This window comes from Pteropus medius, unplaced genomic scaffold, assembly GCF_902729225.1.
Source record: "Pteropus medius unplaced genomic scaffold, Ma_sr-lr_union100, whole genome shotgun sequence".
In the NCBI taxonomy this organism is placed as follows: Eukaryota; Metazoa; Chordata; class Mammalia; order Chiroptera; family Pteropodidae; genus Pteropus; species Pteropus medius.
In genome coordinates this window covers 674,810-701,195 of record NW_024347793.1, presented here as the reverse complement: position 1 = coordinate 701,195, position 26,386 = coordinate 674,810, and the positions used below count along the sequence as shown (strand labels likewise).

General features: G+C 62.2%; 1 protein-coding gene across 4 annotated transcripts; it reads left to right on the top strand.

The window, feature by feature from the left end:
* The first annotated feature begins 3,508 nt into the window (after positions 1-3,508).
* SEMA6B (semaphorin 6B) lies at positions 3,509-25,334 on the top strand. Of its 4 annotated transcripts, none has more exons than XM_039878408.1 (17): positions 3,509-3,632; positions 15,768-15,917; positions 16,047-16,170; positions 17,613-17,673; positions 17,837-17,899; positions 18,315-18,416; positions 18,751-18,841; positions 19,170-19,289; positions 19,763-19,851; positions 20,437-20,654; positions 21,406-21,537; positions 21,766-21,915; positions 22,205-22,387; positions 22,476-22,622; positions 23,344-23,421; positions 23,548-23,606; positions 24,105-25,334. In XM_039878408.1, the coding sequence occupies exons 2-17, from the start codon at positions 15,797-15,799 to the stop codon at positions 24,977-24,979; spliced, it is 2,613 nt and encodes an 870-aa protein (XP_039734342.1). In that variant the 5' UTR covers positions 3,509-3,632; positions 15,768-15,796; the 3' UTR covers positions 24,980-25,334. The 4 variants fall into 4 exon arrangements, with proteins under 4 accessions (XP_039734342.1, XP_039734339.1, XP_039734343.1 ...); XM_039878405.1 differs by lacking the exon at positions 3,509-3,632 and adding an exon at positions 3,671-3,717; XM_039878409.1 differs by lacking the exon at positions 3,509-3,632 and adding an exon at positions 8,508-8,637.
* The last annotated feature ends 1,052 nt before the right edge of the window (positions 25,335-26,386 follow it).

The window sequence follows — 26,386 nt, the reverse complement described above, 5'->3', positions numbered from 1 at the left end:
AAGGGAAAGTCTGTGCCAGGCTCAGAGGCGCCCGGACAGGGGGGGCAGGAAGGAGGTTGCCGAGACCCTATTCACTCGGCTCAGGTCCCAAGTCACTTGTCTTAAAAGCCTTCCAAGCTAGGGGGTCCCTGAGGCCCTGGAAATGATTAAAAGTGTGGGGTTCCGATTCCGGCCCCATTTCCTGGTGATGCGAGCTGCCAAGCCACGTCTCTCACGGCCTGTCTCCATTTCCACACCTGAAATGAGCTAACGGTACCTTTATTCTGGAATCGTGGAACGGCATACTGTAGGTGCTCAATAAATGTTGCTCATCATCGCAATGATTAATATATGCGCAATATGGGGCATTTTCAGGGGTGCTGTGTAGTCTCTGCAAAGGTCCTCACCCTCTCTGGGCACGGGCTATCCCCAAATCCTCCAGGAGCTCCAGGAGGCTATTTGAACTTGAGGAAGGGTCCACAGGAGAACCCCACTCCCCTCTGCCAAAAGGCAAGGGTCAAAGGGCAGGGGCAGGGCTGGGGCAGGACCGAGGGCACGCGCTCACACACGCCTCCTCCCCGGCCCCGCCCCCCACCCCGTGGGTTCCAGGCGGTTAGCTCTGCGGAGGGACCAGCTGGGCGGATTTAGCCAGCGCATCTGCCACCCGAGCAGCTGCCGTTCTGGGGGGGGCTGGAGGGGGATTTGGGACGAGGGAAAAATCTGTCCGAGGAGAATTGCGTCTGCGCCGCCCAGCTGCCGGCTCAGGGTGGGGGGACACCCCGAATCCACCCGGACCCCGGGCCCCTCCCCTGCGGCGGCGGCCCCCACGTGCCTCTGGGGGAGGGGGCGGCGGGGAGGCCCTGACGTCACATGCGGCATCAGCCAATCGGAGCTGCCCTTTCCGAGCCCCAAGGGGATTCCCGGGCCAAAGCGGGGACCAAGGGCGCGACACAGCAGCGACGACCCCCAACCTGGGTTTAAAAGAGAGCCCGCACCTGTCCGGGGAAACCGAGGCCGGGCCCCGCCAGGGAGGAGGCGGGACTCAGACGAGCCGTTGCCCTCGGGCCTGTCGCCAGCATTGCCCAGAGAGGGGCAGGGATCCGCGGGAGTCACACAGCGGGACAGCGAGGCGCAGAGCACCGACGGGGGAGGGGGTCTCGCAGCCAGTGGGGCGGGGTTTCCTTTGCCCGCAGGCGCCAAGCACCAGGGCCGGGCTCAGCCTCTGTCCATCCCTTGGTCCCCAAAGGCCGCTTGGCCCCCTCTGGGTCTCCCCGGGCTCCGACCCCGGGCCGCAGCCCCGCGGCGCTGGGCAGAAGGTGTCAGTGGCCGCGGGCGCCCGCAAAACCCGCACTGGATTCCTCCCGGGCCGGAGCAAGACGGGAGCGCAGTGCTGCCCACCCTGGCCCTTCAGACAGGGAAACTGAGGCCCAGAGGGGCGGAGCTTTGCTCAGACTCACACAAGTAGGAGGGTGCTTCTGGCTCCGGTGACCTCGGCCGAGGCCCTGCCCCTCCCCAGGCCTCCCTGGCTCACTCGGAGGGCGAGCTGTGAACTTCCTGCCACCCTCTTCCAGGTCAGGGCTCAGACAGTCAGGAGCCCAGGGCGGAGGAGGGAGCAGCTGGGCCTGACCTTGCCCTGGTCCAGGGCATGAAAGACCCATTCATGGCCACCGAAGCCTGGGTGGCAGCTGAGCTGGCTGCGGGGGTGGGGCCTCCCTTGGGCCTTTGTTCCTGCAGGTCTCTCGGTCTAGTATACCCTTCCCAGCCCTCACCCTGTGCACTGGCATGGGAATCCATGCGCAGGCCTCCTATGGCCCCCAAGTCGCCTTCTCATGATCCTCCTGGGCCCCCACCCGGTCACAGTGCCCTCATCCACCTCGGCCTTGGTTCCTCTGTCTTCCCTGCTAGACTGAAGACTGGGAGCTGGTTTGTCCAGCCCGGGACTCAGCACACAGTAGGTGCTCAATAAATGTTCGTTGAGGGAATAGATTGCAAGCGAGAGAGGGCGTGCCGAGTTGTCGGCACACCACTGGCGACGGTGTGGAGGCGGAGGAGGGGGCAGAATCCGGCTGCCGACCTGAAGCACCCGTCTTAGCCCCCCTTGTTGGCAGGCCTCGTCTCCCCAGGTGAGCAGGACATGAGGGTGGAGCCGGACAAAGGCAGGTGCCAGCTGATTTGCCTGGGTCTCCGTTTCAGCCGGAAAGCGGGTCAGCACAGAACCTTTGGCAGGAAGACCTGGCTGCTGGCGGAGGTTCGCGGTCTCCAGTATGGCCCCTGGGCAGTGGCCCCAGGCCCTGGAAGAACCAGGTTGCCCAAGACACAGTGTATCCTGAGGAGCAGCTTTCAAGTTCTGAAGGCCATGTCTCCACTTCGTGGGTGGCCGCTGGACAGCCAGACGGCTTGTCCGAGCTTCTGAACTGCTGGAGGCCGTAAATGGGACACAGCCTGTAAGGCACACACGGAAGGTGCCTTATAACCCGTGGCAGAGGACCGGTGCTCTCTTCCATCCACCCGGGACCTCGCACAAGCTCCGTGGCCTCTGTGCCTCAGTTTCCCGTCTACAGGAACCTCATGGGCCTGCCCCGAGGAGTGAATGAGGAGACTTATGCACCAAACGCTCAGAAGTGGCCCCAGCACACAGTAGGTGTGCAAGACATGTCACTAGATACATAATAATAAAACATTTATTGAGTGCCTACTGTATACTAGAGACGCTGGAGAGACAGGGACAGCAGGCGGACCAGTGGGGGAGACATACATGCTCACATCCATGTGGGCTCCCCTTGTCCTCAGGTCACAGAGGGTCAGGGAGGTTACTGGGAGGTCTCTGGGGGGAGGGGAGTGCTTCCCACGGGCCCAGGGGTTGCTGTAGGCCCCTGGAACTCTTTTCTGGGCCAGGCCCCACAGGGCGCTGGGATGGAGGACAGCCTGTGTGCCATGATCTCTGCAGCCGGCTGGCTCAGGTTCAAATACAGGTTCTGCCACTTTCTTACTGGGTGACCTTGGACAAGATGCCGCCCTGTGCCTCAGTTTCCTTACGTGTCTGCTGAGTGGTAAACGTAATGCTTGTGGATTGAATAAATGACCTCACATGAAGGGGGCCATGTAGACCACGGAGGGGTTGGTTCCTGACACCTCCCCGTCATGCACGCGGGTCTGACTGGGGACGGATCCTGGGGATGCGAGTCTGGCCAGAGTGGACAGGGCCAGGAAGTCGGAGGGCCCGCAGTTGGGACCCCCACCTGAACGAAAGCAGGGTGCCTCCTCTTGGGTCGCTCCCCCACCCCCGCCCCCACCCCCAGCGCGCCCGGCCGCCCACTCGGCTCTGTCCTCCGTTCCGCGCCGCCTTACTCCGGGCCACGTTTTGCGCGGCTCCGGCCCGGCTCGCGGTGGGGGGAGAGTTGGCCGAGGGGGGGCGGAGGTGGCGGAGCCGCGAGTCGCAGCGGCGGCCGCGGCTGGCGGAGGAGATGCGGCCGCGGCGCGCCCCGGGTCCGGCCGCTGCGCAGCGCCCCCCCCGGAGCGGACGCCAGCGCGCGGGGGGCCGGGGCTGAGCCCCCTCCCGCAGCGCAGCGCCGCGGCCCGGGGGCGGGAGAGCGAGCGCCCCCAGCCCCCCTCCCCACCCGGGATGCCCGGCTGAGCCGGCCCGGCCGGGACAGGTGCGCGCACCGATCCCCCCGCCCCCCGCCCGCGCCCTCCCGTCTGCGCGCCCCCACCCCGCACTGCTGCGGCCGCGGTTCCGAGGTAGCGCCCCAGGGTTCAAGAGGGGTTAGGGAGGCGCTGCCCCGGGGTGTCTGTCAGCACGCATCTGAGGGCTGAATCGTTATTGGTGCGGCCGGGTCAGAGCTATAATGGGGCCCGAGGACCCGCTGCTGGGAGGGGACGGATTTGGGGGCTGGGAGAGGCTCTTGTGAGGCGCGATTAACGGAGGATCTAACAGCAAACGCACCCAAATAATTCAGAGGGGGGGTCGCTGTACGGAGCGTTATAATGGGGTCCAGTAGCAATGCTTTGAAGAGGCTGATTTGGGCCTGGGGGCGCTGAATGAGAGGCCTCGGGGAATGAGGAAGTCCAATGGCAACCGCGGCTGGGGGGGGAGGGCCGGATTGCTGACTGGGGGCCTGTATAGAGCTTGCTGGGGTGGGTGCAGGTTTCCGTCGGCACCGGGCAGCGGGTGGAGACGGTCCGGGGCCGCAGAAACACACGGGGGGTTCGCGGCTGCGCCGCTGGGGAGCTGGATTTGGGCCCAGGTGGGAGGTTCACGACAGGCTGGGGGCCTGCTGCCCGGGATGGGGGCTGGTGTTGGGGGGCGGGGCCCTGAGGGCTAAGCCGAGGGCCACCCAGGGCAGGGTTGGTGGTCCCAGCGCAGCGAGGCCCTTCCGCCCCACTCTACGGTCCAGCCGACGCACCTTGGGCGCCCCTGAGCCCTCTCCAGCCTCCTGCCTGGCCCAGATCGAGTCTAGGGCCCCGGCCGCGGGGGAGAGGCCGCGGTGAGGGGAGAGAGCTGGCCGGTCCGGATACCCCTCGCTGCAGTGGGGACTCCGGGGTTTCGGGGGCCCCCAAGAGCTGACAAAGGGACAAAGAAAGCGTTTCTCTCCTAGCGCGACGGGCAAGGTGGGGGGCGACGACTGTGGACCCCCTCCTGCTGGCGCTGATTGGTCCCCGGGGCGGGGGTCACGTGCCCCCCATCCTGCTCTTCGCCTGCGGGCGCCCTCCGGTTTGGGGGCACGTCTCAGAGGGGGCGCTGCCTTAGGGAACCCTCGCCCCTGCCGGGGCGTGGAGACGCTGGAGCTGGAAGTATTTGCAAGAGTCCTAGGACTGGGGGCAATTCACGCACCCTCCGCCCGCATTAAGCCCTCTCTGGCTGAAGTCTTCGGCATCCTACCCCTGAGGCTGTCATCTTCCACCCCCAGACCCGAGGGGAACTGGGGTTTGGGGTTAGGAGAGGGGGCCCTCAAGCTTTGAGGGTCTCCCCTTAAGGAGGAAGGAGGGAGGGACCGATGGCCTGGCTACGGGAGGGACCCTTCCACACACCCATACTCCTCTGGGTTCCCTCAGCTTCTCAAGGGACCCAAATTCTCTCTCTAAAATTAAAGTTCAGTACCCCTGGGGCGTCCCTTCGCCCAAAGGCTCCCCACCCCCACCCCCTTTCCCACATCCTAGGAGACACACTTTCTTTCAGATGTATCTGGGCAGTTGCTGGGACTCTATTTCAAGAGCGTACAGGACATGGGAAGATGGATGAGGGTCGTAGATGGGGTCAGGACTCGCCCGGGAGGGGGTCCCGAGCTCTCCAGGAAGGTGGCCGGGGCTGCTGTGGCCCAAAGGAGACCTCTTGGATATTGAGTAGGTGGCAGCCTGCCAGAAGCCTCATTAAACTGTAGCACGTCCACCCTGTACCAGCTTATTTCCAAGAGCGAGTGGGGAAACTGAGGACCCAGAAAGCAGGCAGCGTGAGCGAAGACGGAAGCCAGACCTCTTCACTCCTGGGGCTGCTAGATGGGGTCGGAGGATAGGCGCCTCCACATGACATCCAAGTGCCCTCCCAAAGGTTACCCCGAACCCACTCCCCTCCCAAAGGTTACCCCGAACCCACTCCCCTGCCTACCCTGGGCTGGGCAGCAAGAAGTCAGACCTGGCGCTTCCGACGCCCCACCCCTCTCCAAGTAGAGAAGAGGCAGCGGGGCTGAGAGGAGCGTGGCTGTGTAGCCTGAGACAGGTCTAGCCCTCTCGGGGCTGCGGTCTCCCCAGGGGGCATTCTTTGGGTTTGGGAGCTGAGTGGAGGGAGATGCGCAGAGAGGTCACAGGAAGGCACCCTGTGAGCCCTCCACTCTCCACTTGCTGGCTGCCAGCGCTCAGCACCTGAGCATCACTTCTCTGCTCTGAGGTGAGAAGGTGTCTCCCAGCGGAGGTATCGAGTCACCGGGGATGGGGGTGGGGGGACGTTCCTCCTCCACGCTTCGGTTTTCGCCTCTGTCCACTGGACAAAGAAGGTGCTGGAGATTTGTGCTGTAGGAGTGTTTGGTATCTGCGGTGGCCACCCGGGGCTTGTGACAGCAGTTGCTGGGGTTCCCTGGCACTGGATCTGGAAGATAAAAATCAAACCGTCCTTGCAAAGGTGACCCTGACGTCAGCCTGCAGGACAGGTGAGCTGGGTGGATCCCCAGAGGCTGAAGGACGCGCCGGTCACTGCCCATCTCCTGGGAAGGAGGGTGTCCCTAGCTGACCCCGGGGTGTGGCACTGTCTCGTGTGGGTGGCCCTTCGCCGAGTGAAGCTGGGGGCCCAGAGAGGTCTCAGCCAGGGTCAGGACACGCAGAAGCAGGAAAGGCTGCCCGGACGGGATGCTGGCACTGGGCCCGAAGGACCAGGAGGATGTTGCGAGGAAGGGCGAGGGGCCCGGACTCCAGGCGGAAGGAGCTTAAAGGAGAGACGCTGGCGGGTGTTATGCGGTCCTCAGTGTCTGGGCTATTTTCAGGGTGGGAGACAATGAGCAATGCTGTCTGAGAGACTGCGGGGGCTGTGAATGCCAAGCCGAGGAGAGGGTTTTACCCCAGGGGCAGTAGGGAGCCATGGAAGGTTCTAGAGTAAGGGAGTGAATGGACAACCTGTCAGACCTTGAGCAGCGGTGAGGAAGGGTAGCTACCAGGGCGGTTTGCTGGAAACCGGGTTGGCGGCTTGGATGAGCCACCCGTTCTGGGAGGCAGGCAAGTGGGGTTGGACATCCGTCCTTCCAGAATCCTGGAAAGATGATTCTGATATGGGTCAGGCCCAGGCGAGCCTCAGATCCCTTCTAAATTTCCAAGTGCGCTGGGTTTTCTGAACCGGACTGTTAAGATTCCGCGATTCTGAAATCCTTAGTCATTAAGGAGCTGCGGATTCTCAGACGGGTTCCTCCAACGCCCAGCAGTGACTGTGGGTGGAGCCTCGTTTAGCAGAAATAGGGAAACTGAGGCTTAAGGCAGCCCCCGAAGGATGTGGGCCCCAGTCACCTGTCCCACATCCTGTTGTTGAATTATCTAGGAGTTGGCTCAGGGTCGGGGAGCTCAGGGGGCAGACCCCTGCCCTAGACACCCCTTCCATGACGCACGGTGCGGGCTGGTCTTGCCAGGGCCAAGGTTCAATGTGTAGCCTAAGAGGTCTGGGCCTGGGCCACAAAATTACCTTTTATTATCACGGTCATTCATCACCTGTCCTTCAGGGATGTCCAGAAAAACTGGCACAACACTAAGGAGGTGGCCTGGGAGGTCGAGACCCTCTTCCACTCCTTCAGTCAGGGATACAGGGAACCCCGCCACCAGCCATGCTCGGCGAGGCTTCACTGTCTGGCCCCACAGTCCAAAGGTGGCTGCCCCAGGGTGTGCTGGGAGAGAGGCCAGTCTAGTGAGAACTACACTTCCCAGGATGCATCCTGGCCCAGGCTGAGCCAGCCTTCCAAGGGCAGACCTAGGAGAGAACTTCCCAACTACAGGAGCCCAGTGCACATTGTGGGTTCTCAGGGTGGGGGCTGGGAGAAATTAGTCCGGGTCCAGGGCAGCTGGGGACATCCGTCTCTCAACAAACGCTCCCAATGGCCCCCATGTGCCATGCCCTGTGCCGCGTGACGCGGGAGTCCCAGAGAGAAAGGCTTTCGCTCTGGTTGGCCCTCAAGGGGGAGGGGAAACAGGTGGGCACTGGCCCCCTCGGCCGCAGAGGGGCCTGGGCAGAGTGACCCAATGGGGCTGGGGAACGCTGGGCTGCACCCGTGCAGCAGAGTAGATGCACTGAGCGAGGGACCGCGGCCGGGACCACGATGAATGTGCAGGGGTTCACCGGGGTGGGGGGGACCCCGTGTTTTCTGATAGTTCCAGAAGAACCTTCTCCCTTCCCTGGGGTCGGAGCTGCTCGGCCGTTGAGACAAATGCTCTGAGTCGCTGCCCGAGAGATCACCACTACTGGGTCAGACCAACCGAGTTTTGAGTCCATGTCTTCATTCATTTATTCACTCGCGCCCCCTTCACTGAGCCTTGGTTTCCCCATCAGTAAAACGTAGGTGCTATTTTGTCTTCCTTAGGGCCGGACATTTAAAAAGGAGGAGGCAGGCATAATCCTGTCGTTTTTCTTACTCCGGGAGAGGGAATAACTTTGAAAAGCAGAAATTTGTGGCCTCTGGCCCCTATCTCGATGAGAGCTGTGGGGTCTTTGCTCTCATTTGATAAGTTGACAAATATTTAATATTTGTCATCCAATAACACTGGATGATATAACCGAAAAGGGCGGAGCTGACGGAGTCGGGGAGGCTGTCTCTGAGGAGGTGACGTTTGAGCTGAGACCTGAAAAATGAGAAGAAGCTAGTCATTCAGATGTCTAGAGGAAGAGCATTGCAGGCAGAGGGCACGGCCCGTGCCAAGGCCCTGGGGCGGGACCGGGCCTGGCATGCTGGAGGAACGGGGCAGAGGGAGCGAGGGGGGAGGAGGAGGAGCAGGGCGAGGGGGCTGGGCAGGTTGCATAGGGCCAAGTGGACTTGGCTTTCACCCTGACGGAGATGCGAGTCCGGGAGGACTGTGGGCAGAGGTGGGACTTGACTCAGGTGACCACAAGTGCCTTCTGAGTGCGGCAGGCAGGATGGACTGTGGGCAGCAGGGATCAGAGCTGGGCGTGGGGACAGGGCACCTGCACTGGTCCAGGCGAGTGATGATGGGAGCTGGCCAGGACTTGCCGATGGATGGATGAATGGATGAGGGGACGGATAGAGCTTCTTCCTCTGGGCACAGGTAGTGCCTCGGTTAAGAGCGTGATGTCTGGACCAAATGGCCTGGGTTCAAATCCCAGCTGTGCATCCTGGGGCACGCCACGCACCCTCCCTGGGCCTTGCTGAGAGGAGCCGTTCCCGCCCACTCCGCCACTGCTTCCTGTAAAGCACAGGGCTCGGAATCCCGTCGATGCTCCATAGGTGTTTGCCACGACTTCCCTCTGAAGGCCTGATGCCCAGGCTGCGGGGGAGAGTAGCGAGGGGTGCGGTGGTGAATTCACTGAGGTCTCCATTGATGTACGTTTCTCACGCCCCATCCCCCAGAGCCCACGTCACTCTGCCAGCGTCCCTGCCATTCCTGAGCCCTGACTCACTAGGGCTTGTGGTCCGCTCTGACCCTAGGGCCTTCCCTGGGGGCCTATTTCCCGCCTTTGTCTTCTTCAAGTTCATTCGCCAGCTCTTCCGTTCCCAGCAGCACTTGGCACGGCCCTGCCTGCCTCCGGCCCAGCGTCTCTGAGTGTGGTGTCCCCCTGCAGACCTGTCTTTCTGGCCTGTCCCACGTGGGGATCCCCGTGTCTTCCCGGGCAGGGCCTCTGGAGAGGGGTAGTGACCGGAAGGCTTCTCGGTGGGAGCTCAGACTGGGGGATGAGAGGGCTCCCAGAACCCCAAGTGAGGGGCCAGGCTTTCCATCTTCTGCTCTCGGACCAGACCTCTTTGTCTTCCCTGAAGTGGAGCCCCCGAGAGCCGAGCCTTACTTCCCTGTCCCCCAAAACTGAGTCCCAAGAGCAGGGCCTGACTCTGCATTTCCTCCGAATTGGGGCTGAGGGGGCCGAGGGCCCGTCTGCCCCCAGGCCTGCCCAGGGCCCCCCACTTGGTAATCTGTCTGTGCCCGGCCCCAGCCCAGGCTCCCTAAAAGCCCCCAGCCCTCTCGGGTGGTCCGTTTCCGGGCCCCCTAATTACCCAGCGGGTATAAATGACACTTTAATTTCCTCCCAATTGTGGCCACACCACCCCACCCCTCCCCACTCCTAATTACGAGTTGCTGCTTCTGATTTGCCTCCTGGCAGCCCAATTTCCAAACAGTGATTAAAATTAATTACCCGGGAGCACCCCCTTTCCATCTGGGCCGGGAGCCCCGAGGACCTGCCCGTGTCCCCCACTCAAGATCCTGCCTCTGCCACCTGGTCTCCTCCCTGGTTCCGAGTGGCCCGAGGATAGGACAGCCTCTCTCTGGGTCTCCACTCGCTCCTCCTCAAAGTGTTCCTTCAGACTGTGTGGCCTCGTAGACAGATGGCACAGCGGGGCCGCTCAGCCGACACCAGCGAGAGGCAGTCTGACCACGCACCTGGGTTCGAACACGGGCCGTGCTCTCCCGTGTGGGGCGACCTTGGCCAAGTGGCTTAGCCTCTCTGAGGCGGAGTTTCTCCGTCTGCAGAACGGGAAGGATGGTGCCGGTGTGGGCGGGAAGCGAGTTCATATGTGCGGACATAGTAGGGGCTTCATAAAAATCTTAGCCCAAATCTCTGCTCCTCTGGGATACCGTGGGATGGACGTGGCTCAGACACTCTGAGTGCCATCTGCTTCAAAACAGACGCGCAGCATTCGCTGAGCACCGACTGTGTTCCCAGCTCTGTCCTGCGGGTGGCCGAACCCCAGCCTTGTTGGCACGGCCGGTGCCGGGAAGTCTGGAATAAACATAGCCTTGCAGCTCTTTCGCAAGGAGGGACTGTTCGTGGGACATTGGTTCAGCCGATACTTGTCAAGCACCCACTGCGTGCCAGGACCCCTGCCCTCAGGGAGCTGACGTTTTCATCCCCGATTCACAGAGCAAGAAGCAAGCCCAGAGAGGGGGAGGGCGTAACCCTGGGTTGCACAGCAGTCAATGTAGTTTATTAAGCACCTACTAGGCGTAGCTGATTTAACCCAAAGGTGGTGGTTACCATGCTGGGCGCGCTGACCGGGGGAACAGGGATGACGGTGGCTCCCTCCCAGACTGGGGAGGGATGAGTTAACCAGCATAGGGAGAGCACTGGGGGACAAGGGGGCCTCTCCCCAGGGACACCCTCTGGCTGCTCGGCCAAGTTCCTAGACAGCTCCGCAGCCCGGCTGGGCTGTGAAGAGTGACGGGCAGCCGGGGGCGGCAGCTGTAAGCGGAGCCGGTAATCAGACCTGGACGGGGCAGGGGCCCGGCCGCCCAGCCAGGTTACTCGATCTCCCCCGTGACGCCGGGCCCCAGAGCTGGAATCTTGGGGCGGCCGGGCTGGCAGGCGCTCCTCCTACAGAACTCTTTTCCGTGGTGGACGGAGACACGGGGGCCTCGGAGCCTCACCCGGGGTCACAGAGTCCCCGCCATGGCGCAGAGAGGGCGAGCTTCTGGCCCAAGGTCACCCAGCAAGGGCATTTCACATACAGTGAACATGTGGAAGGCGCTGTGCTAGGGCCTCGTTTCACAGACGGGGAAATTGAGGCTCAGTGTCTCGTCTGGAAAAGGGGGAGAACCGCGCCCCGCCCCCCACCCGCCGGGACCTTCTCTCTCTTCCTTCAGTGGTTCCCCGCGCTCTGCGCCAGCCCGGACTCTCAGCCCTTCATCTAGAGCTGGGCTGTCCAAAACGGCTGCCGCCAGCCCCGAGTTGCAGTTGAAGCCTTTCCCATAGGGGCCACCAGGAAATTCAAAACTGCTCGTGTGCACGCATGGCTTCCCGTTGGACTGTGCTGGTCTAGGTGACATCCCCTCATCCTCGGAGCAACGTTTTAGGGTTGAATGTAGTCGCCCACAGTTTACAGATGGGGAAACTGAGGCCCACACAGGGGAAGCGACCGACAGAGGTCTCCCGGCCGATAAGAGGCAGAGCACACGTGAGCACATGGATGCCACGATGTGCCATGGACATGTGGGGGTGGGAGGCCACCCGCCGGCGGACACCCATGCACGCCGTGGGGGTGACGAGCCAAGCTGAACCAGGAAGGAGGTCCGATCTGGGTTCGACTCCAGGTGCTGACACTTAGCTCATCAACACACGACAAGCCGTTACGTTGCACTGATAATGTGCCAGACACTCTGGGGACATGTTGCTGGCCAAGACTCAGCCAGGCATGACCTCATGGGGCTCGCAGTCCATGGGCTGTTATGTGGGTGCTTATTTAATTTGGAGGATCCATGCGTAAGCCAAGCTTCTCCGAATTGTGTGCACACAGGTCCCTGGGGAGCTTGCTAAAAATGCAGGCTCCGATTGGGGGGTCTGGGGTGTTGCACAGGACTCTGCATTCTCATATCTCCTAAGTGAGGCTGAAGGCTGCTGGTCTGGGACCACATTTGGAGAAGCAAAGGGTCTAAAACAGGGATCCCCAACCCCTGGGCCGTGGACCGGTACCAGCCCTGTGGCCTGTTGGGAACCGGGCCACACAGCAGGAGGTGAGCGGTGGGCAGGTGAGCGAAGCTTCATCTGCGTTTGCAGCCGCTGCCCAGCGCCAGCATCGCCGCCTCAGCTCCACCTCAGATCATCAGGCCTTAGATTCTCACAGGAGCACTGGTCCCTGGTGCCACAAAGGTTGGGCATCTCTGGTCTAAAGGACCCTTTGAGAGTGTGACACCCGGTGGGACAGAGGATACACGAGGAGGGGAGAGACTGCGGGAGTCCAGGGCGATGGGAATGGGGGTCTCTCTGGGGAGGCAGCATTTTAGCAGAGACCTGAAATAAGGAGGGAGCCATGTGGGTATCTGAGAGAAGAGACTTTCAAGCTTCGGGGGGGAGCAGCTTGTGCAAAGGCCCTGGGGCATGACCATGCCTGGCGTGTTAGGGGAACAGTGTGTAGGTCCGTGTGGCTGGAGCAGTGTGAGTGAGGAAGAGGGAGGGAGGAGGGGAGGGCAGGGAAGGAACGGGCAGGTCATGCAGGGCCTTGTGGGCCATGGGAGGACTTGGGCTTCTACCCTGCAGGAGGTGGAAGCCCTGGAGAGCTGTGGGCAGAGCGGGGACAGAGCCCTAACACAGGTGCTCACAGGCGCCCTCTGGTGGCTGCTCCAGGGAGGACAGGCTAGGGGTAGCAAGGGCTGAAGCCAGGCCACCAGGTGGAGGGTCCACGTGGGAGATGATGGGACTGACCAGGGACCGGACTGCGAGGGCGTGAGAATTCTGGATAAATTCGAAGGCAGAGCCTGAGGACTTTTTGGCATTGGACATGAGGCTGGGAGAATGAGGCCAAGGCGAGCGGGGGCTGTTGGAGGGAGTTGGGGGGTGATTCCCAGGTGTGGCCTGGGCCCTCGGCTGAAACGGGCAGGACTGAGGCTGCCGTGGCTGTGGTGGCGGAACATCAGGGCCCGCCAGCAGCCCCACCTGCTCTGTGTGTCCAGCGCCTTCCCGTGAGACCCCACAGGGTTTACGGTTTACCTGTTGTTTGTTCTGGAATTTACTAGCTGGCCCTGACATTTATACGCAAGCCCCAGGTTCCAGGATTAGCCCGGACACTCTGGCCTGAAGCAGTGCCAGGCGGGAGGAATGTTCCAGAAGGGAATTCCAGCCCATGACAAGCTCACAGTAACTAAGGCGCCATAGCACCTGGGAAGCTGGCCTGAGAGCCTCGGGGTGACGGGAGGAGATGAAGTAGGGTGGCCCTGAGGGAATTTTCATCTCTGCCTCAGTTTCCCCACCTGTACAATGAGATCGCTCACCAAGAGTTGGAGTGACAGTTGAGGGGTCAAGCCGAGAGGCCCGGCCACAGCTTGAGCCCTCCTGGGTGGGGGCTGTCACTTATCGCTTTATGACTGTCCCTCCCACCCCCATGGGCATGAATGCATGTCCCAGGGCTGCAAGCAGAAAGCACGCCCCCTCCACAGGCACCCAGACGCGTGTGGGCATGGGTGCCCTCCACGCCATGGGGCGCACACGCCGGCCACGAGGCTTCCCCGCTTGGTGGCGGTTCCCGGTGGCCAGGTGCCGGGCCAGGTGGTGGGGCCGCTTCCGGGCAGGCGGGCGCCGGACGGCTACTAGCTGAGGCGCCTCACATTTCATGGAGAGAAGCAGATGGTCTTACGGAGATGGGGGAGGTGCTGAGGCCTCTGATAACTCCAGGTCAGGTGGGGTAAACTGAGGCCAGGCACAGTGGGTTGGGCTCAAAGTGGCCCAGACTCCCCGAAAACAGCATGCGGGGGTTCGGTTTCAGTTCTGTATGATCACCAAAGTAACTAGCATTAAAAGGCACCGGCCGCCACTTCACGCTCGTTAGGATGGCTACTTCCAAAAAACAGAAAACAAGTGATGGAGAGGATGTGGAGAAATTCGAATCCTGTGCCCTGCCGGTGGGAATGGAAAATGGGCCACCACTGTGGAAAACTGTATGTGTTTCCTAGAAAAATTAAACATAGAATTACCATATGACCCAGCATCTCCACCTCTGGGTCCAGGCCCGAAAGAGCTGGAAGCAGCATCTCAAAGAGATATTCGCAGCTCCTGCTCGCAGAGGCACGATTCACAGTAGCCAAGAGGTGGAAATGACCCAAGTGTCCATTTCCAGATGGTGGATAAACAAAATGTGGTCCATCCACAGCGTTAAAAAGGAGATGCTGACACACGCTACAACACGCATGGACCCTGAGGACACGATTATCAGTGAAAGGAACCAGACACAAAAGGACAAACACTGTGCGATTCCACTCACGTGAGGTCCCTAGGGGAGTCAGATTCACAGAGACAGAAAGTGGATGGTGGGGCCAGGGGCTGGGGAGGGAGGAGTTAGTGTTTCATGGGACAAGTTCCAGTTTGGGTAGATGAGAGAAAGTTCTGGAGACGATGGCGGAGGGTGGCCTCATCGCCATGGACTTGTCGCTGAGCGGTGCGCTCGGAGGCCAGGGTTACCTGGGCTGGTGTTTGGGGGAGGAGGGTTGAAGGATGGGGGGCCTCGGATGGCAGGCAGCAGCTGGGCCTGGATCCAGGGTCACTGAGAGCCACGGGAGGCTTCGGAGCAGGGGAGGAGCTGGGGAAGGAAACCCTTGAGGAAGCAGTGCCGTGTCTGTGCACACATGGGACCCGGGCGTCCTCTGAGTCACAAATCCTGGAAGTCCAGGGTCGTGGAGAGGAAGCCCTGCTGCTCTACGCAGGGCCTTCCTGTTTTTAGCCCTGAAGACGGGGAGGCAGGCGCGCCAGGGCCAAAGTTCCCGAGTCACCTCCACCTCCAAGGGCTCGGAATTCCCGAGCCGTGGGGCCAGGGCAGGGCTTGGGGGCGCCCCTGCTGCCGAGACGGGGAAACTGAGGCATGGGGCTGGTCCGGGACGTCTCAGAAGGACAAGGGTTTTCTGCTCGGGGCCTCCGGACTGCACCCCTTCTGGAAGGGGTGTGGAGGCCTGGGTTCCAGAGGGTGAGTCCTATACATTACTCCCACCACCCAGATCATCACTTTGAGGATGGGGGGCGGTCCTCTGCTCCACGTGCCTGGAACTTTCTTTAAATTCTCTTGAATGGGAGTGGGAAACAGGCCCTCTGGGGAGGCAGTGAGGCTCCTGGCACAGGGGTATTGGAGCAGAGGACAGAAAGGCTGGGCTCGGGAAGGAAGTCAGACTTACCTGGGCCTCCGAAGTCCCCGGCCAGCTGGAACATTCTGCGATTTTAAAGTACTGCAGTTCCCAGACCGTGGTTTATAAAATTCCAAGAGCCTTTGAAAAATTCTTTTGAGCCTTTCATTTTAAGATTTTTACGTTTTAATTCTAAGAATTCTTAATCTATCTTTTGAGATTGAATTTTAAAAATATGATTTGACATATTGTACCTATTATCATTATTAGCTTTTAATTATTTAAAGTCATTTAATTTTCAATTTAAATATTCCGTTGTTAATTTTCTGTTAGAAACCGTTTCCTGAGCTTTCAGTGAAACGTGGTGGGCAAGTTGTCCCGGTGATTAAGTGAGTGCCGGTATTATTATTGTTAGTGCCGTGATGGCTGTTATTTTAAATGATCCCAACGGGGAATTTCTCTGGGAATCGAAGGTCCAGGCCGCGGCGGCTCGCGTGCCCCATCTGGCGGCGGATTCCGGGACTGCAGGCCACGCCGCTCACTGTCCCATCCCTCGCCTACAGGCGTCACCTCCCGTCACCCCGACCTCGCCATGCGGACCTCGCGAGTGCCCCCTACCCGCCCGGCCCTACTGCTCCTGTTGCTGCTACTGGGGGGCGCCCACGGACTCTTCCCCGAGGAGCCGCCGCCGCTCAGCGTGGCCCCCAGGGACTGTGAGTGGGGGTCCTGGAGGAGGGGGCGGACCGACAGAGGGTCTTGCTCCCTAGCCTAGCCTGCTGCTCCCCTCACCGGGCCAGGCTTACCCAGCCCTGGATCATTCCCCTCTCCACCCCCTTCCCCAGACCTGAACCACTATCCCGTGTTCGTGGGCAGCGGGCCAGGACGCCTGACGCCGGCAGAGGGCGCGGAGGACCTCCACATCCAGCGGGTCCTGCGGGTCAACAGGACGCTGTTCATTGGGGACAGGTATGGGGACTGTCGGGCAGAGTGTGGGACGCAGGTGGTGGTAGCCTTTGGGGGGTTTTGCACGATGGGGCCTGTCATTTGGCTGGAGTGTGGACGTGAATGTGTGTCCCTGGGTGTGACTTTTAAGGGACTCTGGGTGCGCTTGGAACCTAGAGCCTGCTGTGGTGTGTTAGCAGGTGGGGACAATCGTTTGGTCAAAATTTACTGGGCGCCTACATGGGGTGCTGAAGTGGGGCCCAGGACTTCTCTGAGGAGGTAACATTTGAGTCCAAACCTAAAGGATGAGGAGTCAGCCACGAGGAAATCTGGGGGAGAGAGCAAAATCCAGACAGAGGGCGCAGCCTGTGCAAGGGTCCTGGGATGTCAGAGGGACAGCAGGGAGGCCTGAGCGACTGCAGCAGATGGAGTGAGGGGGAGAGAGGGAGGGAGGGAGGTCAGGGAGGGCACAAAAGCGCAGGGGAGGACTTTGGCCTTTACCCCAGAAAGGTGGGAGCCCTGGAGGGCTGTGGGTAGAGGAGGGAGGGAACTTTATTCAGGTGCTCACGGGCTCCCCCTGGTGTCTTGTTTGGGGAGGACAGACTTGTAGCTGGTCCAGGTGGGAGATGGTGGCGCCTGGAATAGGGTGGTGGCCATGGAGGGGGTGAGGAGTAGGTGAATTCTCAAAAGACATTAAAGGCAGAGCCCACCGTGTTGGCGGATGTGTGGGATGTGGGAGGCGGGCAGAAGAGGGGAGCCGAGGGGGATTCCCTGCGCCCCTGGAAGGACAGAGCTGGAGGAAGGAGGAAGAACAAACTTGACGGGAGATGTTCAGAGGCAGCTGGACCCTGAGTCGGGAGCTCGGGGGAGGCCTCGGCTGGAGACAGGACTTAGAGTGGACAGGCTGCCCAGGAAGGGTGTGAGTGGGGTAGGGAAGAGTCCAGATCGAGTCTGAGAGGTAGGAGGGAAGCCAGGCAAGTTTGGGGGTAAAAGTCCTCGTAAGGCCCGAGTTCCCAGGAGGAGGAAGGACTCGCCCGGTGTAGACGGGAGGAGGGGGGCTGAGAGTGACTGCTGTACTTAACACCAAGGTGATCAGTGACCTTGACCTGGGCGGTTTCTGTGGCATGGGGGGAGGGAGAGAGCCTGGGAGACACTGAACGGTGTGAGTGGGGCGCCTGGGGTAAGGGCGCTGGACAGTTCACGTCAGGCTCCCAAGCGCCCCGCATAAGCCTGAGGTGGCGCGTTAAGGTACATGGGTGTGCTGGAGCCTGTGGGTCCTTTTTGGGCGTGAGGAGGCGTGTCAGGGCATATGCAAGCATGTGAGGGCTTGTTCAGTGTTGGAGCGGCTCCTGGCAGAGGTGTTGGCATGTCGCTGAGTGTCACCTGTGGGACAACATGTCTGCCACAGGAGGATGGAATGTGAGGGGTGGAGGCCCCCAGTCTCACTCACTACACCCCTCCCGCAGGGACAACCTGTACCGGGTAGAGCTGGAGCCCCCCACTTCCACGGAGCTTCGGTACCAGCGGGTGAGGAGGGCGTGAGGAGGGGGTGTAGGAGGGAGGGGGGATAGCGCTTGGGGCTCTCACCTGGGGCTGCTGACACTGTGCTGGGGAGCGAGGTGGATTCGGGCCCGCTCAGCGGGCGTTCCTAGGGTTACTGGCTCCCCTCACCAGCTCCCTGTACCCCCAGAAGCTGACCTGGCGCTCCAAACCCAGCGACATCAACGTGTGTCGGATGAAGGGCAAGCAGGAGGTGAGTGGACCCTGGTCACGCCCCGAATCAGCCACAACCATGCCCTCAAACACGCCCCAATTCGGCCTGGCCTCGCCCAGGGCAAATCCTCTTCAGACCTTCATCCCTGGCCGGGACCCTGGTATTGCCTTGGCTACGGCCAGAGCCTGGCCACGCCCCCAAATGGTCCTCAGTCATTGGCCCCGCCCATAGACTTGGCCTTGCTGTAGCTCCGCCCCTTCAAAGGCTGTGGATACAAAGTACGGATTTCCCTGTCTTGGCCCCTCCCTTAGCATGGCCACGCCCCCATCGCGGTCCTATTTTAGCTGTGAACACACCCACATCCTTGGGCCTTCCGCCCTGGCCACGCCCCATCGCGGCCACAGCCCTGGCCACGCCCACACAGCCCACGCCCACCTTGGCTTCTCTATTCCAGGGCGAGTGCCGAAACTTTGTAAAGGTGCTGCTACTTCGGGACGAATCCACGCTTTTCGTGTGCGGTTCCAACGCCTTCAACCCTGTCTGTGCCAACTACAGCGTGAGTCTCCGCCGCTCGAAGCCTGGCTGCCCCACGTCCACGCTCTGCGGCCCTCTGTCCCCGCCTCCCCAGCCAGAGCGCACATGGAGGCCCCCAAGGGGCCTGTGTGGGATCAGGGAAGCCATACTGCCACCTGTGACCCAGTCGTAGGACTAACCAGGGCCGACTTAGACTCGTTGACCGATCGGTGAACTGAGCCCAGAGAGGTTAAGGGACTCAAGCCACGTGGCATCCACGGCAGGGCCAGGCTTCCCTTTGGAGTGGGGTCATGGGGGAGGTGGTGGCTGCCAGGCGTGGCCAGGAGCTCTGTCACTCAGGCCCTGTCCCCCTGCAGATGGACACACTGCAGCCCCTCGGGGACAACATCAGCGGCATGGCCCGCTGCCCGTATGACCCCAAACACGCCAATGTCGCTGTTTTCTCTGGTGAGTGTCCCCCAGCTCTGACCAGCTGATGGGGCCCCAGCCCCAAGCAAGGCGCGGCCTTTCCCACTCTTGGAGTCGGAGGTGGGTGGGAGGCCACCTGTCCAGCTGTGGAACCGGCAGAATCTCAGCCTAGCGTCGGGACTCAGCTGGGGTCAGGGTTCAGTGGAAGTTGGGCCTGGGCTCAGGGCTTCGACGCGGCCGTGGAGCAGCCTAGAGACGGTGGCTCACTGAGGCTCGGGGCTCAGTCCTGGAAGATGAAGTATAGGCCTGTGCAGCCCCCGCCCCTGTGATCCAGCCTCTCACCTTCTTCTCCGTCACCCCCATCCAGAAGGAATGCTGTTCACAGCCACCGTTACGGACTTCCTAGCCATCGACGCTGTCATCTACCGCAGCCTCGGGGACCGGCCCACCCTGCGCACCGTGAAGCACGACTCCAAGTGGTTCAAAGGTGGGAAGGACCATCGGCGACCCTCCGCCAGAATAAGAGGCCCCGAGGAGACAGGCAGGGGACTCCCAGCTCATCTTTGGAAACCAGTGGTCTCAAAGCTAGAAGATTGAGGCTGCAGCTGAAGTAGAACTTGCTGGAAGTGCGTAGCTTAGGAGCCTGAGACGGAACTACGGGAGGGGTCTAGCAGGAACACAGCTCTTTAACCCAGGGGAGAGGAAAATGACGACAATCGTCGATGTCGCTGTTTGCGGGGGGTAGACACAGTGATTTTAGGATCTGACACTCGCGCCTCCCCACCCCGCAAGTCCCAGAGCCTTGAGTCTGGTTTCTTCGGCCTGGGTAATCAGCCGATGTCCCTTCCCTCGCCGTAAAAGCAGCCGCCCCGCCCCCCTCGCCGCCGGCTGATGTGTCTCAGCTGCAGAAACAGCCTTTGTCATGTCAGGGGCTGGGCTCTGACCCCTCCTCTCCCACAGAGCCCTACTTCGTGCACGCAGTGGAGTGGGGCAGCCACATCTACTTCTTCTTCCGGGAGATTGCGATGGAGTTTAACTACCTGGAGAAGGTAAGGCCCTATTTCCACTCCCGGAGAGGCCCAGGCCGTGGGCCGTGGAGCTGAGAGGCGCCGTTCATCCACCCGCCCATTATCTCCTTCTTCATTATCTCCGTCATTATCCGTCATTATCCCCTTCAGATTCATTAATTTATTCATCCATCTATCCCCTAACCTGTCCATCCATTCATTTCTCCATCCCTCTACCTACCCATCCATTCCAGCAACCAGAAGTTAAGTGCACAGACTACCACTTACCACTAGTGTGACCCTGGGCCAGTCACTCCCCTTTCTCTGTGCCTCAGTCTCCCCGTTTGTACAGTGGGGTTATCAGTAGGCCCTCCTTTGTAGCACTTTGGGAAAAAATAAGAGATGATGAAAATAAAGTGCTGGGTCCACAGCGAACCATCTGTCACAGCTGCTGTGACCCTTACTGTCACCCCCTCACCCCCTGTTGCCACTGGGGAATCCGGTGCCCAGAGGGGTACAGCGACCAGCCAGGCTCCTCCGTCCTGGCCTGGGTAGTGGGTGGCGCGGCCTGCGGGCAGGCCTTCGGGGACACAGGGCTCAGGCCCCGTCTGTCCACTGTCACACCAGGCGGTGGTGTCCCGCGTGGCCCGGGTGTGCAAGAATGACGTGGGGGGCTCCCCTCGTGTGCTGGAGAAGCAGTGGACGTCCTTCCTGAAGGCTCGGCTCAACTGCTCTGTGCCCGGGGACTCCCACTTTTACTTCAACGTGCTGCAGGCCGTCACGGGCGTGGTCAGTCTGGGGGGCCGGCCCGTGGTCTTTGCTGTTTTCTCCACTCCCAGCAACAGGTGAGTGGGTGCTCATGGGAGCAAACTGGGGAGGCCCCACATTCCCCGGGTCCTGGGCGAGGCAAGATCGGACCCCCAAGAGGCCGTGGAACAAAGCCAGACGCGGCCCTCCAAGGCCCTTTGGTCAGAACTGGTCAGATGGGGGACATCGGCATCCAATGCCTTTGGAGGAGGGGGTCAGGGAGAGCTGCCTAGGGGAGGGGACGGTGGAGCTAGGCTTCGGTAGGGGTGAGGTGGAGAGGGAGAGCATTCCACGTGGGAGGGAGAGCGTGTGCAAGGCCGTGAGGCTGCAGTGAGCTCGGTGTGTTTAAATGACCGGAGGACACCCGTGTGGCTGAGGTGGAGGGAGCAAAGCGGGGTGTGGATGGGCTGCAGGGAGGAGCCCGGGTTTTACCCCGAGAGCACTAGGGAGCCATGGGGGAGCGAGGAGCAGGAGAGGGACAAGGTCAGATGGGCGTTTTCCGAAAGCCCCTTGGGGAATGGGTTGTGAGGGGGCCAGAACGGCATCTGGGATACTGGACATCCGGGTGAGCGACGATGCGGGCCTGGACACGGACGGCCGTGGAGAAGCTGAAATGTGGTCCGGTCTGAGCACTCCAAGGGACGGAGTGGCTTGGCGGGGCAGGTGGGCGGCGTCTCTGGCCCAGGGGACCAAGCGTCTGACAGCTCTGGAGGACACGGGTCCTCCGCACACGGGCAGGGGTGGGGCCTCCCGCCAGGCTCATCTCACCCTGTCACCTAACCTCCCCAGCATCCCCGGCTCGGCCGTCTGCGCCTTCGACATGACCCAGGTGGCTGCGGTGTTCGAAGGCCGCTTCCGCGAGCAAAAGTCGCCTGAGTCCATCTGGACACCCGTGCCAGAGGATCAGGTGCCGAGGCCCCGGTGAGAGCCCCCTCCATCCCGAGACAGGTGTCTGGGTGGGGTCCTGTCCCCACAACCAAGGGCCGGACTCCCAGGCGGTTATCTAGCCGTTGCAGAGTTCGACTGTACCCACTGCACAGATAGGGAGCGCTGCAGCCCTTGGGGCAGGGCGGAGGGTCCCCTGGAGAACCAGAGCCCCTATAACGGGTCCCCCACATCTGCCCTGACCATCCCACCTTCCCCGCCCAGGCCCGGGTGCTGTGCCGCTCCCGGCATGCAGTACAACACCTCCAGCGCCTTCCCCGACGAGATCCTCAACTTCGTCAAGACCCACCCCCTGATGGAGGAGGCGGTGCCCTCGCTGGGCCACGCGCCCTGGATAGTGCGGACTCTGACACGGTCAGTCCCCACGCGTGGCCGGGGACCTGGCGGGGCAGAGAGTGGGGAGCAGTCTCGCTGAGACAGTGTACGGCTCTGGGGGCTGCCCAGAGACAGAGAGAGAGACACACACGGACAGAAATTCAGGGAGAGAGAGGCCCAGATGGGAGCCTGGATTGGGGGGTCTGCTTTGGGGAGTGTGATGTCCACGCATGGGTGGTGCCCAACGTGGGTGGTGTCTGCATCTGCCTGGTGTGGGGGGACTGCAGAGGCCATCGGGCCGGCATGACCCCTCTTGCCCCGGCCCCAGGCACCAGCTGACACGGGTGGCCGTGGACGTGGGCGCCGGCCCCTGGGGCAACCAGACCGTTGTCTTCCTGGGCTCGGAGGCGGGCACTGTCCTCAAGTTCCTCGTCTGGCCCAACGCCAGCACGTTGGGCACCACCGGACCCAGTGTCTTCCTGGAGGAATTTGAGACCTACCGGCCAGACAGGTAAGTCAAGGCAGAGACCAGGAGGAGGGGGTCGTGGGTAAGAAGATGGGGCACAACCCTGGACTCTTACTGATCTGCTCACCCCCAGGTGTGGACAGTCAGGTGGCGGTGAGACGGGGCAGCGGCTGCTGAGCCTGGAGCTGGACGCGGCCTCAGGAGGCCTGCTGGTGGCCTTCCCCCACTGCGTGGTCCGCGTGCCCGTGGCCCGCTGCCAGCAGTACTCAGGGTGCATGAAGTGAGTGTCCCTTGGGCCCCCTGCGGGGAGGGTGAGGGAAATTGCTGGGAGATGAGCATGGGAAGGGGGAAAAGCGGTCAAGGGCCCAACGGCATCCTGACCTGTTGAACGATGAGCCGGGCAGGGAGCACAGCGTGTGCAAAGGCTTTGGGACAGAGAGGAACAGAGAGGGGCCCGCATGCTGCAGAGGAGGGAGTCAGGGAGGAGGCCCGGTCAGGGAGGGGACAGGGCAGGCCCTGCAGGGATTTGTGGGCTGCGGGAGGACTTGGGCTTCTACCCCGAGGGAGGTGGGAATCCTGAAGGGCTGTGGGCGGAGGAGGGGCAGGATCCGAGTGACATTCCTAAGAGCAGCAGGAGCAGAAGCTGGGGGCCAGGGAGGTGGCTGTTCCCCTTTGTCTAAAATGGGTGGAAAGATTGGATGCAAAGTACTGGTGCCCCCTGGACTTTGTGGGAGCCCTCCCCACGGAGGACGCCTGCCCCGAGCCCACTGAGATGGCAGTTGTGACCACACTGTACAGGGCCGAGGTGCAGATGGGGCCAAGCCTGCTGGGCTCCAACCCCAGCTCTGCTGCTTGTGCAAAAGGGAACTTTCCTGAGCCTCAGTTTTCCCACCTGTCAAATGGAGAGTGGCCAGCCCGAGCCGCAGCCGTCTGCGGCCAGGTAGGAGGCACTGCGTGAGGGGCTGTGGCTGATGGGCCTGCGGGTCCCTTGTATGCTCTAGGCACTGCATTGGCAGTCAAGACCCCTACTGCGGGTGGGCCCCCGATGGCTCCTGTGTCTTCCTCAGCCCAGGCACCAGGTACCGTGGGGGAGGGAGGCTGGGGGTGGGGCGTATGACCTGCCTGATGAGCGGGGCTCCCTCTCCCCCCACACCTGGGCTCCGTGAGGAGTTTTTGCTGACGGTGTCTGTCTTCCCCTCCGCTAGGGCCACCTTTGAGCAGGACGTATCCGGGACCAGCACCTCAGGCTTAGGGGACTGCACAGGTAAGTGGGAGAAGGGGAGGAGGCCTGGGGACCCTCGGTCCTGGTCCCCAGGGTTCTCGTGCCCTCTGCTGCCCGTGTGCGGAGAGGCGGGGAGACCGGCTCCCGTCAGGGCTTTGGGAGGGCGGTGGGGATGCCACTTTCGGGGAGATGAAGGACAGAGAGAGAGCCAAGAGGCAGACAGATGGACGAACTGCAGGACAGACAGACGCCAGGGGACAGACAGATGTATGGACAGGATTTGAAAGGGACAAACACATGCTGGTACAGCTGCCAAGAGACAGCTGGACAGACTTTGACAGAATAGACAAACCCCAGAGGAGCAGAGAAACAGAGACAGACAGACAGACAGACAGACAGGCTTCGGAAGGAACAAAGACATCACAGGCAGACAGACAGACTTGGAGTGGACAGATGGACGGGCGGACAAGCCCAAGATGGTGGGAGGTATGGACAGGATTGTGCCTTAGCCGGCCCTTTTCATGTGGTCCTCCTGGCTAGGACTCCTTCGGGCCAGCCTCTCAGAAGAGCGGGCCGGCCTGGTGTCCGTGAACCTGCTGGTGACATCGTCAGTGGCGGCCTTCGTGGTGGGCGCCGTGGTGTCCGGCTTCAGCGTGGGCTGGTACGTGGGCCTCCGGGAGCGCCGTGAGCTGGCCCGACGCAAGGACAAGGAAGCCATCCTGGCCCACGGGGGCGGGGAGGCGGTGCTGAGCGTGAGCCGGCTGGGAGAGCGCCGGGCGGGAGGCCCTGGGGGCCGGGGCGGGGGCGGAGGTGGAGCCGGGGGACCCCCCGAGGCCCTGCTGGCTCCCCTCATGCAGAACGGGTGGGCCAAGGCCACACTGCTGCAGGGCGGCCCCCACGACCTGGACTCGGGGCTTCTGCCCACCCCCGAGCAGACGCCGCTGCCCCAGAAGCGCCTGCCCACCCCGCACCCCCACGCCCTGGGCCCCCGAACCTGGGAGCACGGCCACCCCCTGCTCACGGCGTCCGCCTCCTCCTCCCTGCTGCTGCTGGCCCCTGCCCGGGCCCCCGAGCAGCCCCCCGCGTCCGGTCGCGCCTCCCACAGCGACTTCCCGCTCACCCCGCACGCCAGCCCGGACCGCCGGCGGGTGGTGTCGGCGCCCACGGGCCCCTTGGACCCAACCTCAGCCTCCGACAGCCTCCCTCGGCCTTGGAGCCCGCCGCCCACGGGCAGCCTGCGGAGGCCCGGCCCGCACGCCCCAGCGGCCGCCACCCTGCGCCGCACGCACACGTTCAACAGCGGCGAGGGCCGGCCGGGTGACCGCCACCGCGGCCGCCACGCGCGGCCCGGCACGGACTTGGCCCACCTGCTCTCCTACGGGGGGACGGACAGGACTGCACCCCCCGTGCCCTAGGCCGGGGCCCCTGACGCCTCTGCGGTGCCAGCCAAGGGAACCAGGAGCGAGAGACCCGGCCCAGCTCCGAGTGGGTGCTCAAGGCCCCCACCCCAGCGCGGGGGCGCCCCCTCCGCCACACGGAAGCACAACGGGCTCGGCCCCCTGCCCCGACCGGGGCCGCGGGACACGAGGTGGTTTGGGGTGGGGCGGGAGGATGTGCTATGGATTTGAGGTTGATCTGCGAGTGGGTTTGGGTTTGTTTCCAATTTGCGGTTTTTTTGCAGTTTTCTACCCAATTGCACAACTCCGTTCTCGGGGTGGCGGCTGGGGGCTTGGAGGCGGCGGGACGGGGTGGGGGCCACAACTGCAAGCCACCCAAAGGTCCCCCTGGAAGCCCGGCTCCTGGCGTGTGTGAGCGTGTGTGTGTGTGTGCATGCCGTGTTCGTTTGCGAGGGGCCGGGAAGGGGAGGGAGGCGTGTGTGTGTGCGCGCCCGCCAGGGCTGCTGCCAACGTGTGCGTGGGGACGGGCCACGCGTGCAGGGTGCGTGTGTGTGGTGTGTCAAGCGCGGCGGCCCCAGCGGCCTGCGCGTTGGCTGAGCCGACGCAGGGGCTTCCAGAAGGCCCGGGGCCTCCAAGGTGCCGGTTAGGAGTTTGAGGGGAGACAGAGAGGGGGTTTCAGGCAGGGGGGCCGGGAGGGCCTGCCCAGAAGTCATACTGGCAGCAGCTGTCTAAAGGGCTGGGGGGCAGTGAAGGCGGGCGGGCCCCCTGTAAATATGGCCCCAGTGTGGTCAGAGGGTCCCACGCCACCCGTCCCCTTGTGACCTCCCCCTCGACCTCCAGCTGACCATGCATGCCAGCTGAGTGGCCAGCTGTGACCTGGACCCTCTCTGGAATTTGCCTCCCCAGCCCCCTTCCCCATCAATAAAACTGTTTACAACCACCGGCCCCAGGGCTCTGGGTCTGCTCTGTCTGTGAGGGGCAGGGCCTGAATCTGCTCTGCCCCCGAGGGGCGGGTCCGGGATCTGCTCTGCCCGCCCCTGAGGGGCGGGGCCTGGATCTGCTCTACCCCCAAGAGGCGGGGCCAAGTTCTGCTCTGTCTCTGAGGGGCGGGGCCGGGGTCTGCTCTGTCTCCGAGGGGCGGGGCCGGGGCCTAGGCTTGTCCCTATACAGGTGGGAGCACCCTCGAGATTCACAGCAGCAGACAGAATGCTGGGGCACTGAGTGTGGAAATGTGGAAAGGTGAGGCGAGGTCTCCGTCTCCATCTGGATGGGGGAAATTTCTGATTGGTTCTCCAGCAAATATTTATTGTGCACCTACCACGTGCCAGGCACTGTGTGAGGACAAAGACCCCTGTCCTCATGGAGTTCATGGCCTAGTACAGAGGCTGACCACATACAAGCAAGGAACTTGATTTGAGGTAGTGA

Bases quoted from the DNA above. Each gene is read 5' to 3' on its own strand.
- SEMA6B (XM_039878408.1), top strand. From the start codon at position 15,797: ATGCGGACCTCGCGAGTGCCCCCTACCCGCCCGGCCCTACTGCTCCTG. The intron at 23,422-23,547 runs GTACCGTGGGGG...CCCCTCCGCTAG, and splicing joins TTCCTCAGCCCAGGCACCAG to GGCCACCTTTGAGCAGGACG. The intron at 23,607-24,104 runs GTAAGTGGGAGA...CCTCCTGGCTAG, and splicing joins AGGCTTAGGGGACTGCACAG to GACTCCTTCGGGCCAGCCTC.